The sequence below is a fragment of the Fulmarus glacialis genome, unplaced genomic scaffold (assembly GCF_000690835.1).
Source record: "Fulmarus glacialis isolate BGI_N327 unplaced genomic scaffold, ASM69083v1 scaffold42600, whole genome shotgun sequence".
Classification (NCBI taxonomy): Eukaryota; Metazoa; Chordata; class Aves; order Procellariiformes; family Procellariidae; genus Fulmarus; species Fulmarus glacialis.
In genome coordinates this window covers 23,240-40,164 of record NW_009186658.1, presented here as the reverse complement: position 1 = coordinate 40,164, position 16,925 = coordinate 23,240, and the positions used below count along the sequence as shown (strand labels likewise).

Sequence of the window (16,925 nt, the reverse complement as noted above, 5' to 3'; positions counted from 1 at the left end):
TCCAAAAAAAAAACCCACCAGGATGCTTCTGTCTACACACCCACCCACCTCCCTTTGCAAAGATGAATGGCACAAGTGATCAGAAGAGCTAACCCGGAGGTGGAGACAGCAAACATTAACTCTAGTGCAAACAGAGAGAGACAGGACAGGATGGCACTGCAAAGGGTGGAGAGAAGAGGCTCAGTGGGGGAAATGGGGAGAAAAGGGTGACTCCCTGTTAATACACAAAAAAATCCTCTAACAGGAAATTTAAAGCAACTGTTGCTGGGGGATGGGACAGAACCGGGAAGTCTGACAACACAAGAACTGAGAAAGGCATAGTCTTGTACAGTACACGGCACAGAAAACAGGTGAGGAGGAGAGATGGCAATGGCAAGAGGCAGAGAGAAAAGGGGGAAGGAAAATCTTATCCAATTTGCACGACTGATGGACTTGCTCTTAACTCTTTAGGAAGATTTACATTGCTTCTGGACAGAATAGGAAAACTACTAGAAAAGAACAGAATATGTTCCCTGCTTGTGTGGGAGAGTTTAGACCCCAGTGACAGCAGGACTGCTATGCTGATTAATGCTAGCAAAGAAACTGGCCACCTGTCCCACAGCATTTCTTCCAAACCCGGTCTGGTCTTCTGGTTTTTTTCCTCTTTTTTTTTTTTTTCCTCCTTTTAAAAGTGAATGAACAGCAGAGGAAGAAGCTTCAAAGTAACCACTGGCCATTTGAGGTGGAAAGTGGATTTGAATTCATCATCACGTGAGCTTGCACCAAAAGCTCACTCCTTATTTAGTGCCTCTGTACCACAGTAACTGTGCCAGGCCTGGTAATCCATACACCTAAAATAATGGAAAATCTGAAGGGAATTGCCTATGAAAAATACCTGAAACACATTGCTCCAGAAATAGTTTGACAAAATGGTCACTGGAACTTAAAAGATGACTGCACTGATTTACAGAGAAAAAGGCTTTTTGTTCAGCACCTTGCTAACTCATCATCGGGCCTGGATTTTTGCATTAAACCCCGTTGACATGATTGCTGTTGCTGAGTCAGACTCGGGCTGCCACCCTAAAATGATGCATAACTTCTCTCTCTTTGTCTTTAGAGGGAGTATTTTATTCTTTCCAACAGCTGAGTTTCCTCCTGGTATCTATGAGGTCTTCAAGAGGGTACTGCAAGAAAAAAGGACAGGACACCGAGACCAGCAAAGGCTGATTTCTTATAGTTTCAGTCTTGTGATCACTTGACATTGTTCTTAAGAAGCTGCAAGCACTGCTCAAGGGTCTCCACAAAGAAAGGCCCTTCGCAGCATCACAGTCCACCATGGATTCTCAGCCTCCTCCTAACTCCTAGTGCACAGGCCTTTGCCGCAGCTTTCCCAAAGGAAAACCTAGGGCTCTCTCCTTTACATGGCTACATACTTGCATTTGACTGCATTTATTTTTGAGACTACCACCTCTTGCAAGCCAGGCTGAAAGTTGCCTTGTGTGCACAGTGTTTGTTTGCAGAACTGCAGGTGCAGGGCTCCTGTCCCACTCCGTGCAATCCTCAGTGCAGACTTTGCTCTCCCAAAGAGGAGTGGGTAGGACTGTTCCTCTGTTGATCTTTTCAGAATTACTAGGACAGCGAATGTTTCTAGTAGCATTTAAGAACACCTGAAAGAGACAATTAGCGTCTTTTCACTGTAATTTTTTTTTTTTCCCCACTAACCACTCTGGGGCTATCCTGCACATAGGTGGAGAGGAGGTGGTTCAGGTCACTTATAGGGAGAAGCTTTAAGAAGAAAAAAATTCAAGCATGGTTGCAAAAGAGAAGGCAGGTGAAAGGAATGTGCGTAGATAAACACAAAGGAAAGGAGTACAGAGTAGGGCAGACCTTGGGATCTACATAGTAAACCAAAAACCTCACGGAGAGATATAAATCTCACCTCTTCCCTGGTGTAAACTGTGTTTGCTCTAACTTGTCAAGACCATCTTATTCTCTTTTCTGGGAGTATTCTCTGCAGATTCTCCTGATGCCTGGTGTCCACCAGCACAGGGACTACAGGAGGCAATTTACAGAAGCAAGCCTTGCTATATAGAGTGTCAGCTAGAAATGCTGCAGAAAATTGGAGACATACAGCCTAATTTAGGAACAGTTAGGTTAAGTAGAAGGATCAACAGTCCAGTTGAGAGAGAAGTAGGCAGAAAAAACATGGCAGACTTGCTAGGCTCAGTGCCTAAACTGTACACTGACCTCAAGACACAAAAATTGAGAGCTCCTCCATGCTCAGAAATGGGGCCCTTCACCCAAAGCCCAGAGAAAAGGAGAAGAACAGAAGACATAGCTTTTACCCTTGGCAGCAAAATATCTCCAGTTTGTCTCTAATTTTAATAATGTCTGCTGGGTGACAAATTCCTTCTACCAACTTGTGGAGTTCCTGCCACCCCCACAGCCAGTGCGACCTCATCCTTCATGTCATCAGGGAAGTGAAACACAAGTTTCCCACCTCTCTAAGCACATCAGGTCTACAGAGTAAGTCACATCTCTGTTTCAGTAAACAAAATTACAGAGAAAATTTGGTTTTGAGGTCTATTCTTTTTTTAAAAAAAAAAAATTTAAAATTATTTTTAAAATAATAAATCGATTAACAATAATTCCACATGCAGACACACAAATCCAAAGCAGACACATGCAAACTGCATCCTGATGGCTACGCATCGATGGGTGAGGCCTAAACCACAGCTGACCAGCAAACTGAGTTTCACTCCGTAAGAACAACAGTTCTTTCAAACCAGAGTCTCCATGTCGGCAGTTCCTCACTAAAGGCATGAGAAACACCTCAGAGACTTTTTCTTTCTGCTGCTAGTGAACTCAACCAGCCCAGTGATGGTCTGCTCTTCCACCATGAGGACATGAACACAAAGCAAACCCCGTAAGGTTGAGTATATTTATTTTCAAACTGGTGTTCTTTTCTAAATCTCACAGTGCACCTGGCCCAGTTTGCATTTGTCCTCTGGAAAGCAAAGCAGAGAAAGCACACCGAGACCAAGAAAGGGCAGGTCTGCCAAATCAATCCATGACCTTGGTTCACCCCTTCTCTCCCACTTCTCCACCTGGTAGGGATGTCAATCCCAAAAAGCACTGGTAGGATCAAAAAGAGAACACACAAGGCAAGAGAAGTTGGTAGCATCTTAAGGAAAAAGTAGAGAAGAAGGAATCCAGGAGAGGGAAAAGGAAAGGTTCCAACTGGCAAAGAGGGACACAGTGCTACAAGGACAAAAAGACCAGTTAAAAGCAGCAAAAACTGAAGTCATCTTAGAAAACTAGCATTTTGACCACAGATGCTCTGGGGATCTTTGAGGACGATGTGCTCTTTGAGGCAAGGACTATATTTTTGGTTTTGCAGCCTGGCAGCTGCGGCTGCACAGAGAACAATGTGGAGGGTGTTTGCTCTGAGCATAGTGAAGTTTATGTAAAATGAAGGTGGGGGAAAGTGAGGAAAGGAAATTATAAGGCTTTGTGAAGGGGTAGCCTCCACAGATTCATTTCTAGAGCTGCTCTCAGTGGGGAAAGGAATAGAAAAATCAGAATGGTCCAAACGCCAGAAAAATCCTGCCTGGAAGGAGTTGGCAAAGAAGGGAAACTATATCAAGGAGATGCATTAGTAAATTTTTAATGGTAATAATACTGCCAAGCAGGATTGTCTGCTGTCCTGGAGTTTGCGGTCCAGCCATATTTCCATGTTGCTGCTTTTATCTGGCCAGAATATCTCTACTAACTACAGCATGGTTTGGTTTCATTTTGTTTTCTAAAGGAAAGTAATTGCGGGGGGGACCACAAAAAATGCAGCCAGTGCTTACTCTCCGGATGTACTGTCTCTCATGCTGAAAATGTATGGAGGAAAAACAAGAGAACAGAAAAATACGATAGAGAGGACATGAAAACACAAGAGACCCACAGAAGCAGACCACAGCAAAGCATCATGCAGCAGAGTATGGATCTCAGCAGCTACAGTCAGAAGCAGCTCTTGCATAATAGCAAAAGTCACCTTTAGCCATGACCACAGATTCACATTTTTGCAGCAGCCTGGTTGGGCCTGTGCATCTGCCCAAACTGACTCGCTCCACGTTCCTTTATCTGCCACTTCGCTGCCAGTTCAGCCTACCGTGGTTTATACTTCATTCTTAATGCCCTTGCCTCTATGCTTCGCTCTGCTTCTGAGATCACATCTTTTCCTGTCCTTGCTACTATCCTGGTGCTGATTATACACAGCAAGTAAGTAAGTCTGCCTCTCCTGCCTCTGTCAAATCTGACCGCACTGTATCAGCCAAAATCATTGGTTCTAATGACTCCTTAGCCTGCAGGAAGGTAGGAACTGTTGCTGAACATGGAATGGCTGCTGCATTTGCCTACAAAATCACGGTACTGCTGGTATCTACTTCAGAGCACTCGAGGGGTGAGGGTTCAACTGTGCAAAAGTGACACCAATTGTGGAAATTTGCACACCACCAGCTTTGTACCAAAAACACTGCCACTTGCGCTTGTGGACAAAAACAAGATCAAGGCAGAAGCAAAAGATGGTTTGTGTTTCTGTGAGGTCAATAGAAAATAATTCCTCTCTCGACCCACACCACCCTGAGAGATGCAAAGGGTTTGCACGGTGGCAGCTCTGTCACCACATCAAGACCAACTCTGCTGGGAAACTGGAAGGTACAGGCTGTGGAGATCATCAGAATAGCGACTGAAAAGACATAGCTTTTGCTCGCTCTCTGTGGCATCCTTTCCCTCAGGATGTCAGTCCTCCTTTGCCAGTTCTGAGCCATTTCCATCTCCTGTTTTTGGAAATGGTCAGTATGTCCCAGTGCCACTGCAAAGCCCCTTTGCACCTCCCCCCCGACCCCCCCCCGCCCAGGTACCCAGCCCATATTCACCCAGGGACAAGAGAAACTGGAGTACTTACATTATACCAACTCTGGCTTTTCTGTAAGGACAAAATAAAAGAGAAGCATTAGTTAGCACAGAGATCTTAGGATCAAAAGGAAAGACGGACAGAGAAACTGGGTCCAATCTGGTTTGTATTAGTGAAGTGAAAGTGGGATTAAACAGAAGATTTCAATGGATTTCACAGTGTGGTCTAACACAGTTATTTCCAGTTACAGGAACAAAGAACAAATCCAGAAGCACGAGTCCATAATAGGAAACAACTCAGGCTAATGTGTGCATGTCCACATGCACGCACACACACACACACAAACTCACGCGCACGTGCTGTAATCATTTTTGCAGAACAGCAGCGCCCACTAGCAACAGAGGAGCTAATCATAATCATTGCCAGCCATTTCTTCTAGAGGCCTCATTATTCCACGTCTGCTGGCTTGGTTGCAAAAATCACATTGCGTTGAACGGACCCCTGTGCAAATAAGCCCTCGAAGAACTACCAGGAGGCAGGGGCACAATTTTACTCACAAAAGCCATCAGGCAAAACTTTCAATAGTAGTTTAAATTTTAAAAGGGACACAGAGCCAGGAAAACTGCTGAAGAAAATCACTAGAAAAGCTAAGAAAATTAAAAAGGCTGGGTTTTTTTTCCAGAATTTCAGTGCACAGTGTTTTGCATCATCTGCGCATGTGATTTTTTTTGTCCTTATCATGGCATTTCAGATGGTTTGAGAGGACAGGCCACATGTCACACTGGAGCGTATGAAAAAGCTAGCTCAGCTTGGAAAGTCACACTTGGCAATTTTCAGCTGGAGGTGAGATTTATCTGCACAGAGAGAGGAAGAAATAAGCTTCACACTCCCAACTCCAGTCAGGCTGGCTTTCCAATGTCAGGACACTGAGCAGAACTGACAGAAAGTATAGGCATCCCCCATTTCAGGGTGGATTTACCTCAGGGCAATGAAGCCTGGGGGCACTGTAGCCTTTCACCACTAACAGTGGTTAGCTACAGTGCATATTGCCAGGCTCGTTGTGTGTCAGCAGCCACACAGCTGTGCTTGTCCCCCTCTCCCAACCAGCAATGGCATGTCTACATTACACTTGGGGGAGTTGAGTCTAATAGACAAGGACAGAAGCAATGTTTCACTGCATTTTTTTCTTTGAAGTCATCTTGCTTCTGACCTTGGACTGGGAGTATTTTTCACAGCTTTATAGCCAGTCTGGAATATGAAGGAAAACATACTGCTCTCCGACTTGTAACAGAGCCTGTGGAAGTTTCACTCAGACAGTTAAGTTCATATTCACAGAAACACAGGAACTACCTGCACCGGGATAGCCCACAACAGGACCAACGACGTACAGGATGTTTACCATAGGAAAGTAAGCACAAAGTGTTAGTGAGATCAGATTGGACCAGAGATTTCTATGAAGACATTTTTCCCTAGACCTCCCTGCTTTCAGTTTCCTACGCCCACTATATGCCACTCCAGTAGACAACCTTACTGGCATCCGGATCTCATTCACGGAGCCAACATTTCTGAAGGATCCCTTGCAACCTTGGGCATTTCTGCCAGTTTTACTGCACTGGTCTCTAATGAAAAACCCCCACAGTAATATAGTGTATGCCACAGGCCAAAATAAAAAAGTTTGATGTTAAAAAGAGCAACACCTCTAAGGCCTTTCCTCAAATCCTGGGGAAAGGATATGAACTGAAGAACTAAATACACAGTATAGCTCATCAACTAACTAGAGGAATTTCCTCTTACTTCCTACACTTTTTCATACTTGGCCATACCCTCCGTTCATAAAGGATCTGGTTGAAGTCATCCTTCTCTGCAAGTAGGACATGGAAAAAGGCCTTATGCAATTCAGCTATACTAAAAAAATCAGGGGAATTAATCTTAATCCATGTACACATCACCTTGTCCTGAGGAGCACAGGGGCTAAGATGAAGTGATTTTCCTGCAAATTTGCTTTGCCATCTGTCTGCCTTAATGAGCAAAAGGCATAACTCAGAAATTCCTGGGGGAAAAAATTCATCATGGAACTATATTCGGCATAGAGAAAACAGAGACACTGCTGTCACTGTGTCTTCTAAATCAGGGTGCACATGTTGCGGTGTCAGCACACTGCAACAGGATGTCATTCCCCTCTGCTACATTAATTGCAGTAACTCTTCCCCCCACACACACATTTGCATTTCCCCAAACTGCGGCTCCTCTGTAAAGGAGCTCTGCAGCTCCTCCTTTCTTAAGCTCTTCCACAAAATTATACTGACATCCAAGCCTCATCTTTTGCCTCCACCAAGTGTTCTAAACATGAGGAGATTCTTTCCCCCTAACCCCTAGGTTTTGCAGGTACAACAGACTACAGGAAGTCCAAAGAGAAGGGAGACTATCTGAGTCCTTAAATCTACCGTCACTTTTATTTACCTTTTTTTTTTTTTTAAACTCACTGAGAGTCAGAATATGGGGGGATGTGAACTGTGAAAATCAAGAGACAGTATAATGGGGGGGAAAAGGAAAGAAAAAGGAAAAACATATTCTTACTTTGAGCAGGTTAAGTCTGTCATACTGGAAAAAGAAACCATAAGCATTAGAACTGAAAAGAGAAAATAAATAAGTAACAGAGGAATGGGGTTGCACACAGAAGTGGAAAAGACGTCACTGATTTGCAGAGACGATGCTATAGGAGCAGATACCAGAGTTCATAGTTACATGGCGGCTGTAACCAGGAAGAACTTAGGAGAATTTGAGGAAGGTGAAAAATGGGGTATTTTCTCTGAGCCTTTAATTATATAGTGTTGCCTCTGAATCTTCATGGGTTAATGATCTCATATTTGCATATACTGCTGTGGAAGATTACAGCTTTACAGTGCAGATGGGAAGCAGTGGGTCATGCATATGAAGTTCAGCCTGCTAACTTGATGCCAACAGAAATTTCCACCTTTCAGCATTACTGGGAGCAGGATCACAACTCACTCCTACATACTGCTGCTTCCAGGGGAATGGAAACCTTTTGCCAAGTGAATGACATGCCATAGAGCTCTAGAAGTATCCCTAAGTCCATTTTACAACTGGGGAAACAGAGGCACTGAACCAGGGTGAGGGCAGAGCTCGGAACGGATTCCAGAGGCCCTTCTCCTGACCAAAATCTATGCTATACACCTGGCTTCTAAATGCCCATGGCCAAATAACTCACATAAATTGAGGAAATTTATTCCCAAATCCGACACCCCCGTCCAAAACGACCAGAATTTCATGACCTACTACCTAAAGGAGGATTATACCACCCAACGGGAGGGGTAAACAAGAAGACACAGCCAAACTCTTCTCATAATTGCACACAGAAGGACAAGGCGCAACAGTCATAAGCTGCAGTGAGGGAAATTCTATTCGGATAGAAGGACAAAGCCTGTTCACAACAAGAGTGGTTAAGCACTGGAGCAGGGGCCCGACAAGGCTGCGGGATCTCCAGTCTTGGAGGTTTGCAAAATGTGCCTGGCCAAGACTTTAGACCAACCTGATCTAACCACATCAGCTGTGCTTTGAGCAAGGGCTTGGACTAGAGACCTTCTGAGATCCCTTCTGACCTAAACTGTTCTACAATCTCCAGGGCCTACATCAAAATTCATGTTTTCCCCTAACCTGATATTTATCCCCAGCATTCATTATTAGCTACAGACAGTGGGAAGGATCTGAAGGATTTGCAATGGAGGGGAAATCACTTTTATCCTCGGGCAAGAGCAAAAGAGTTAAAAATGCATATTTCATTGTCGGCTGCTAGCAAAAAGGGGTTTTTTGCTGAGTTCAGAAAGCTGTTCCAGAAGCAGCAGTGTTTGCCAGTAAAAGCCTAAGGCTGATGCAGGCCTATAGGTGGTTTGGTCCATGCCACACTGGTGGACAGCATGGAAAAGCAAGCTCCAGAAAAGATTTCCTACAGATGTAATCCAGTGCTTAAAAACTCCTGGTGAAGTGCTCCCTCTGATGGCAACACTGCAGCACGACAATTAACACAACAGACAAAAGAGGGCAAGGGACTTCAAGCGGATCTGTCAGCAATTGTATAAACACAGCATCAAACTCATGGGCTCAAGCTGTTTCATTTCATTAGCGAGACAGGTTGGAAAATCAGACCATTCTTCCTGCAAAAGAGGGGTGGGGAGAGGAGAAGAGGTTGAGAAAGGAGATTTTAAAATCTTTGTCCTTAAGTTCTTTGTTCCTAACCTCTCCCTGTCTTGAACAGATCACATCATCATCTGTGTGAGGAGAATCAGGGGGCTTATTACGCCTGAGATTCCTCACTTGTAGTAGAGAAAGCCACCTTGTGGAGCACAGAAAAGAGATTGAGCCTTCACGCTGCTTTAGGCTCACTTTATGCACAGACCGTGGGTGAGCGGGGCAGGAGGCTCCAACGCTGGCTGGCAGAGGTCACGCCCAGGATCCCCTTCCCTCTGTCCATTGGCTTCCTCACACTGGAACTCCTCTGAGGTCCACTTCCCTCTTGTTTCTCTAATTGTCTTAAAGTTGTTGGGTTTTTTCTCTCAGAAAAGCAAGGGGCTGGCTGCAAGCACATCACAGTACCACTACACATACATTTTACGCATACATCACTCTCTACCAATGTTCTTCCCACCAGTCCCTCTCCTAACAAACCTCTCGATAGCTTAGGCAAAGCGCCTCCAGCCTACCATAGCCTAGCCGTGACCTGTTCTGACTCACACACCTCTACTCACCAGCAATCCTTTCAGGACTCTCTGCTACTCCAGACCTGCATTTTCCATAGAACTTCTTTCACACCTCACTCGAGACATTAGTCCCACAGTCCTCCTTTGTAGTTATCCAAGCTACAGTTACCAAGCACAAGACAATCTGTCTAAAAAAAGACATAAAGAAGCTTCCCGCAGACACCAGCAATCATGCAAGGTCAGGCTGGTTACAAGAGGTATTATGACCAAGGAAAAAACAGTAATCCAGCACTGTAGACTTCATTGCTCTCTGAGAACTTGCCTAGAATGAAATCTAAGGCATCAACTGGGGAAAGGCCAAGGCATTGATTTCGTGGATTATGAAGCCATCCAAGCCATTCTGGTTTTAACTTTACTTGTATACATGTGGAAATGCCAACAGCCTGGCTCTTTGTCCAATAAGCATCCCATCTGCGTTTCTCATTTTTACATTCTTCTGAGGGTAGCACAGAGATGTGAGATCAATCTCAAATGAGCTTATCTCCACTCCAAGCACCCATAGAGGGATCTTCTACTTATTACCTTTCAGAGCGAGCCCATGAATTCTCACAATTCATTTGGGACAGGTCTGTTCTAACAGGTTTAAGCTGGGTTCATTTGAAATCACTGATCTTTAATATTTACATCACACAGGAAAGCGTGCAAGAGCAGTAAGCTGAGATCACTGGCCACAAAACTACTATTTATCATAAAAAGCAGGCAAGGAGTTATGGAGATCAACTCTTGTTTCTGAAAGGCATAAAGTAAGAAGAGAAGAAAGAGATGGGATTACAGTACTGTTTAGCCTACCAAAGCCAGCAGATTTCTCCCTGGCAAAGAGAGCAGCTCACTTCAAGGGAGAGGGAAAGCAAACCTTGAAACAAAGGCTAAAATTAGTTGGAAGTAATTGAAGGAGTGTGATGAACAGGCCAGTTCTCACACCATGTGAGCAAATATTAATGAGATCCCAGTGATATAAGTGAAACCAGCTTCTCAGCTACAGGCATCAGGCTGAGCTCTTGCTGACATTCTCGCAGCCGCACCAGGAGAATGCCTTACTGGGGTCACCGCTCAGTACCACAGGGAGGGTTTTCTGAGTGATGAAACAATTCTACAGTGGGGGACAGGAGAGAAAAAAGAAGGCTTACTTTGGAGAGGCGCTTGTGTGACTTAATCGGAGAGAAAGCATGCAGGAATGAAAAGAGAGAAATTAAGGAAAGAAGAAAAATCACCTCGCAAATCAAGAGAAGGAAAACCCACAAACCCAACAGAAAGCATTACATCCCCCCCCTTCCTTATGAAAAGCACCATGAATTAAAGTCAAGCTTTAGTAGTCACCATGTTGGTAAAAATCGCGCTCCCATGGCCTTAAATAACAGCACTTTATGGGCCAGGGCACTGCAACTCATCTCTGTAATCCCCCCTTACCAAGGATGCCATCTCCCTGACAGAGCATCCCCCGGTGTGGTTATAAACACAGCGTGCCCTGCACCCTGCCTACCTCCCATCTGCATGTCTTTCTTTGGGGGACAGACCACTGGCACCATAATGCATGAGGGTGTCATCCAGTCCTGCCACCCTGGGGCGGTGTTGTAGGGTACTGTGTGCGCAGGAAGCAACTCTGACCTCAAGGGCAACCTCAGAACTGACAGGTCTCAAATGATTCATCTTGAAAAAACCCTTCGCCCCCTCTTTTGAACTCATGTACTCCCCCCTTAGTGGTGAGAGATCAGTGAACATGGGCCAGTGAATCCTGTTTCCTCTGTTGACAGTGACCACAAAGGGGAGTGGATGAAGACTTCTTGTATGCGTGACACAATCCAGCAATAAATCAGGCAAAGATCTAACAACTCATTTCACGCAAGCCATCAGAGTTACGTCTGTGACACCACAAAGTTATTCAGACTGAAATATTTCACTTCAAAAATCTGGAAGAACACAAGTGCTCCTGACAGCTAACTATCTGATAATATGCCACTGACATTAGGGTTATAATCAAAGGTTATGTTTGGCTCCCAAGGCCCTCGTGTGTGTTTCACCAGGTCCCGCTGCTCACAGAAAATCAAGAGTCGCCAAACCTGAAACCCTCTTCCTCAGTACAGCAAAGACAAGGCTGTTTCTAATACGGTCAAAAGACACTTTTCTAGGGAAAGTATCACCTACCTTGGCCAAGACAGTCATCATACTGCACTGACAGGAGGCAATGTGCAGAGGACTAGCAAACTGATTCTGTGCAACTTGAACCTCATCTCAACACAGGGCTTAGACAGGACTGGAGAAATGCATGGGCCCTTCACAGGCTGTCTGCACAGAGGAACCTTTATTTGTTCCATGACCCTTCATGATCCAGATGATAAAAAGTAATTGCAACAGCTGATTTTCAAGGTCTTTCTCAAAACCACAGAGCCTCCCAAGCAAACAGGGCCTTAACTGCAAAAACGCTAGCCTACATGAGCCGTTATGGAACTGCAGTACTGCAGTACCATCAGCAACTCATGGACTCAGGTTGCTGAAAGGATGATAGAGTTATGCTGAAGTCTGACCCAGGCAAATGGCTCCCAGTTAGGAGAATTTTCAGAAGTACGATGGGGGAAGAAGGAGGAAAGTTAGCCAGAGGAAAAAAGGCACAGAACGAAGCCAGCGTACTGCATTAGAGAGTTTAGAACTGGAGACACGTGCACTTTTTGGCCAAAGTCATTTGCTCGCTCCTCACCTTGGAGTTCTTGGCCCCACTGCGGCCTGACTGAGAGGAACAGCTACGCTGTACACCCTGCTCCGGTGTGGAAGGGGATTTGTCTGACGAGTGGTCTGAGCCTTTTTCCACCATGGCGTCTCCTTGGGAGTCCTGCGGTGTCGGGGACCGGGAGCGTTTGCGCAGGATCGGGGAGCAGGCAGGCGTGCTGCGGTTTGAGTTACTGGCAGTACTGCAGAAAGAAAGAAAGAGCAGGGTTAATAATCTTAAGCTAGACAGAAAGCAACTGTACCCATGCCTTGAAGTGGAGCATTACCCACAGATTTCTCCACTAGCACAGCGGACAAATCTGGCTTCCTGAAGCAATGCACCCAATGCCACACACTTAGGACTTCTGTCCCCAGTAAAATTAGGCTGTAGACAGTTATCATTTACTCGTGGCAGAGGGAACTGCAACAGCCTGCCAGTGTCTTTCTCCACCCACTCTTCAATTCATCTGACCACAGATGAATGCCTACGAGAATGAACTCATTCTCTCATGTCAGCTCTGAGAGTTTAAAATGATGATCTGAGCTTAGAAAACCTAAACTTGCATTCAAGAATGAGGGAGATGTCAGTGTGTTCTCGACACAGTCCCACTCCGTCCCTCCTTTATTTTATTTCAGCAAGTGTAACTATTCTCAACAGGATGCACAAAAATGGCATCATATCTTTTAGGAAACACTCCATTAAAGATTACCAAAAACGATAGGGCACTGAGAGGGGAGTCATGACGACAGACAATGCAGTCATGATTTCCTGTATCAAATCATCTTTTCCCACACCAGTTAGAGTTGGGCATGAAAATGTTTTGTTATAACATAACATGATTTTAAAAAAAAAAAAAAAAGTTCCCCTTTCGTAACAGGGAAAAGCAAGACCTTTCAAGAGTTTTATGGAAATTATGAAACATTTAGGGGAATGGAAATTCTCATCCCGTATCTTCAGCAAATGCCCTAACACCTAAATCAGAAAGCCAGTTACATACATATTTATACAGAACAGGAAAACTCAGATTTCCTCACTGTTCCTTCTCTTGTGATGCATCTTCTTCCTGCCAGACTCTTCAAAATACCACACGCTACATCTTTTTTTTCTACATAACTCATTTCCTTCAGCAGTCAAATCTATTTAAGACCAGCCCAAACATCTTTGAGGCCTTTCCAGCTGGTACTGTTCAACTTCACAACCTGCAGGTTACAGTGGAACCTGGCCTGATCCAAGGATAAACTCTGTGCTAACTCTGCCATGCTGAGTTGTTACAGTACCCTGTTATCTTATGAGCATCAGAAATCCCAGCAACAGAAAAAGGATGAGGGAATTACAACTGTAAGGGATTGAATTAAAGAAACTAGTACAATCAAACTCTTAAGAGCTGTAATTTAAGCCCAATTACATACAGCAAACTGAAGTTTGCTTCTCACAATGGGATATACAGTGAGGTAGGTAAAATGGATCGTTTCCTTTCTGAAAATCTAGAAAAGTTGAATACATGCCTGAGGTTTCATTAACTCTCAGATAAAAATCATATACAACTCTTACCTCTGAAGATGCCAAAAACATTTTACAAATGTTAGTTAGCAGATACAGGTAGATAATGTAATACACTCCTCCAGTAGTTATCAGGTTGAGTTTGGTTTGGTTTAGTACTGGATGAACTGGTCTCATAAATTATCCAATTATTTGCTCACTGCCTGTGTTGACACACAAGTGACGAAACTTTCCCTAAACAATTTTCAAAAAGCATACAACACAGTTGCTTACGCAAACATGAACAGAATCAAATTTCACACTCATATGCGCAATGAGCTTGCAATTGGCAAGAACAGTATCATGGCACTTCGCAGAAAACCCTTAGAAGATATTTTTAAGAATATAAAGTGTGGAAGTTTATATAGGTAATGAGCAGGCTAGAGAAAATGGGTTTGCAAAATATTCTGTAAGCAGGAAGGAAGATGGATTAAATTACAGACTCCGCTCTGTTACCTATTTCTACTTAATAGACCGAGAATCATATAGACATATAATAATAAAAAGCTGCTTGTTCAAATGCCACCTAAACCCCAAGTTAGCTCCAGTGCGAAGACTGGCAGAGTAACTTCCCCCCTTAGCTTGTTTCTTCACAGTTCACACCTAGCAATGGCACATCTCATGAGTGAAATATGCCAACAGCATACTGTGTCCTTCATCTCCCTGGTCAAGACACAGGAATACTGAAATACTAACTACTGTACAGCACAACTGTAGCAATACTCAAGCTTTAATCCCTCCAAATCGTATCTGAAACAAAACAAAAGACTGAGCAAAAAATGATCTGGACCATTCTCCCAGCAGCATTGCCTGAAACAGTTTAGGTATATCACGAAGTAAAATTATCAGCGTTTTTTTAGCTTATTGAAATGTACAAAAGTATCAGGCTTCTTCACAGACTTGCAGCTGATCCAGTTAAAATGGGTATTTACCTTTTCTGTCCTCCTGCTGCTACTTCTCCTGGCTAAACTCAAGATGTACACGCTTTTTTAACAACCCAGCATAGTTGCATCTAGCATACCAGTTGCAATCAGCAACTATGTGCATGTGCAGAAGGTGCTGTGCAAATGGTACTGAGACTTGAAGTTCATCAGCAATGCTTCCAGAGATGGAAATGGTTTGGAATTGCCATTCCTTCGGTTAAGAACTCTAAATTCTGAGGCTGTATTGCTCCTGCTCATGCTGTGTTATTGCTTACCTGGCATTACATCACATTTCCTAAATCTTGCCCCCAGCATGCTTGATTCACCATAAACTGGTTTATTTGAGAGATCCCCAGAAATACAAGGCAAGAATTTGAAGCCAGTGTTCCTGAGTCACATATCACTGCACTAAATTTGTTTGAACAGACATACTCTGTTTTTTTCTACAGCTCTACGAAACCCGAGTTTATCATGCACAACCTCCTTCTCATTTTCAGATCATGCGAGTTCATACTCACAAGTTTCACTTTGAGTTTCAGCTTCAAGCAACTCTATAAAGACCAAGTCAAATTCAGTCAAGGTTCTGCATCCTTTCAGGTTACAGTTATGAAGGAGCACTGAGTTGTTACTGCTTCTAAAGTAAAGCACAAAATAGCCAGTTCAAAACCAGGGTACAGCTGCACCATGTGCATGTGAAACTCAGATGAAACCTGCTAAAGAGTTCTGTGCTCTTTTACTCAGATCGTAATCAAATGAGAAATGAGACAAATTTCACCTTCTGCGGACTGCAATAAATACATTAATACTAGCTCCACTATACACTCACTCACACACCGGCATGGAAGATACATTCTCAGTTTTCACACTCTGAGCGCACACATGCTCCAAAACTGGCTTAACACGCCTAGCACAGATACTGCTATGCAGTGTGCAGCTATGGAGGCCAATTCAAGCTAATCACCCAAGGTCTTACAAAGCTCCTCATCAGGTGGGTTTTTCAGTCACAGCTGAGTAACCCACGCTGCTGCAGCTACACAGGAGCAGCATCAGCAGTAACTAGCTTAAAGCTGGCATGTGTATCTTTGTCCAGGCTCAGTTCACACTACTGTAGCCATACGTTTTGGTGCCAACTCTGCCAAGCACAATCTCAGGCAGACTAGTCTCCAAGTTAGTTTTCCAGTCACTTAGCATCTCTGGCATGATTTAAAAAACTAAAACCATACATACAAATTGTGTTAGGTACATATGGATTATCACCTTTGCAGAGATAGGGGAAAAAAGATAGCTTCAAGGGCGCCTTCTCAGGCTCTTCCTTAAGTCAGTGGTAGGAAACTGATGAAACTCAGGAAGTCTGAATCCATCTCGTACTATCTGATGACTGGGCAATGCTGAGTATTTCTCACATGAAGAACTCAATGGGTATGCAAACAATGAAGAACACAAAGAGTCTGTTAATTCAGCCTTTCATCTCTACCACAGCGAGGATGGGCACAAAAAACACAATCCTGCAGTTCCGTCCCACTCGCCTCCCCCTGCCCTGAGCCCCTCAAAACTCTCGCTGCTCCTGCTCAGTCCCTGAAGTTTGAATCCAACCCAAGGCACAGCCATGACGAACGCTTTCTGCAGTTGCCATAGTGACCAAGGCCTGCAATTGAACCAGGAATCAACGTCTGAAATGCCAAAACGGCTTGACCCACTTTGAAAAAAAATAATAGTAATAAATAATGCTTTACAGACCTAATTGACCAGAGTGCATTCAGGGCCTCACATACCCCTGCAGTGTAGCCTTTAGTAGATGCAACAGATTAAGTCAGGCACAGAACACAAACAAGCCCACCTAGGCGGCAGCCCCTTGCGCCTAGGTGAAACCCCTGCATGGAGTATATGAAAGCACAGAAGGCAGAGTACGTCTTCTTGGTTCATGTTCATACTGTGCCTAAGAGAAACACCTCATCTTATGATTGAAGCTGCAACAAAAATAACATGAGCAAGTGTGATGTGGCTAGGAAGAGGCCAAACTCTGTTCAGTCACATGGAAGACAAGCCTCAATATCTGGGGCAGTGTAGTGAAGAACTGAGCTTTTCTCTAGGCGGTGGAAAAAGAA

General features: G+C 44.1%; 1 protein-coding gene across 3 annotated transcripts in view; it reads right to left on the bottom strand.

Annotated features, from left to right (window-relative positions):
* The window catches only part of GRAMD1B (GRAM domain containing 1B), a 37,044-nt gene extending 20,347 nt beyond the window's left edge, over positions 1–16,697 (bottom strand). The window contains exons 1-3 of one of the 3 annotated variants that reach the window (XM_009572283.1): positions 16,690–16,697; positions 12,350–12,560; positions 4,934–4,954 (exon numbers count right to left, since the gene is read on the bottom strand). In XM_009572283.1, the coding sequence (XP_009570578.1) occupies positions 4,934–4,954; positions 12,350–12,560; positions 16,690–16,697 (240 nt within the window). Of the gene's footprint in view, positions 1–4,933; positions 4,955–10,784; positions 10,806–12,349; positions 12,561–16,689 lie in introns of those variants that run through there. The other 2 variants (XM_009572291.1, XM_009572299.1) reach the window with 2 other exon arrangements.
* Positions 16,698–16,925: the final 228 nt, after the last annotated feature.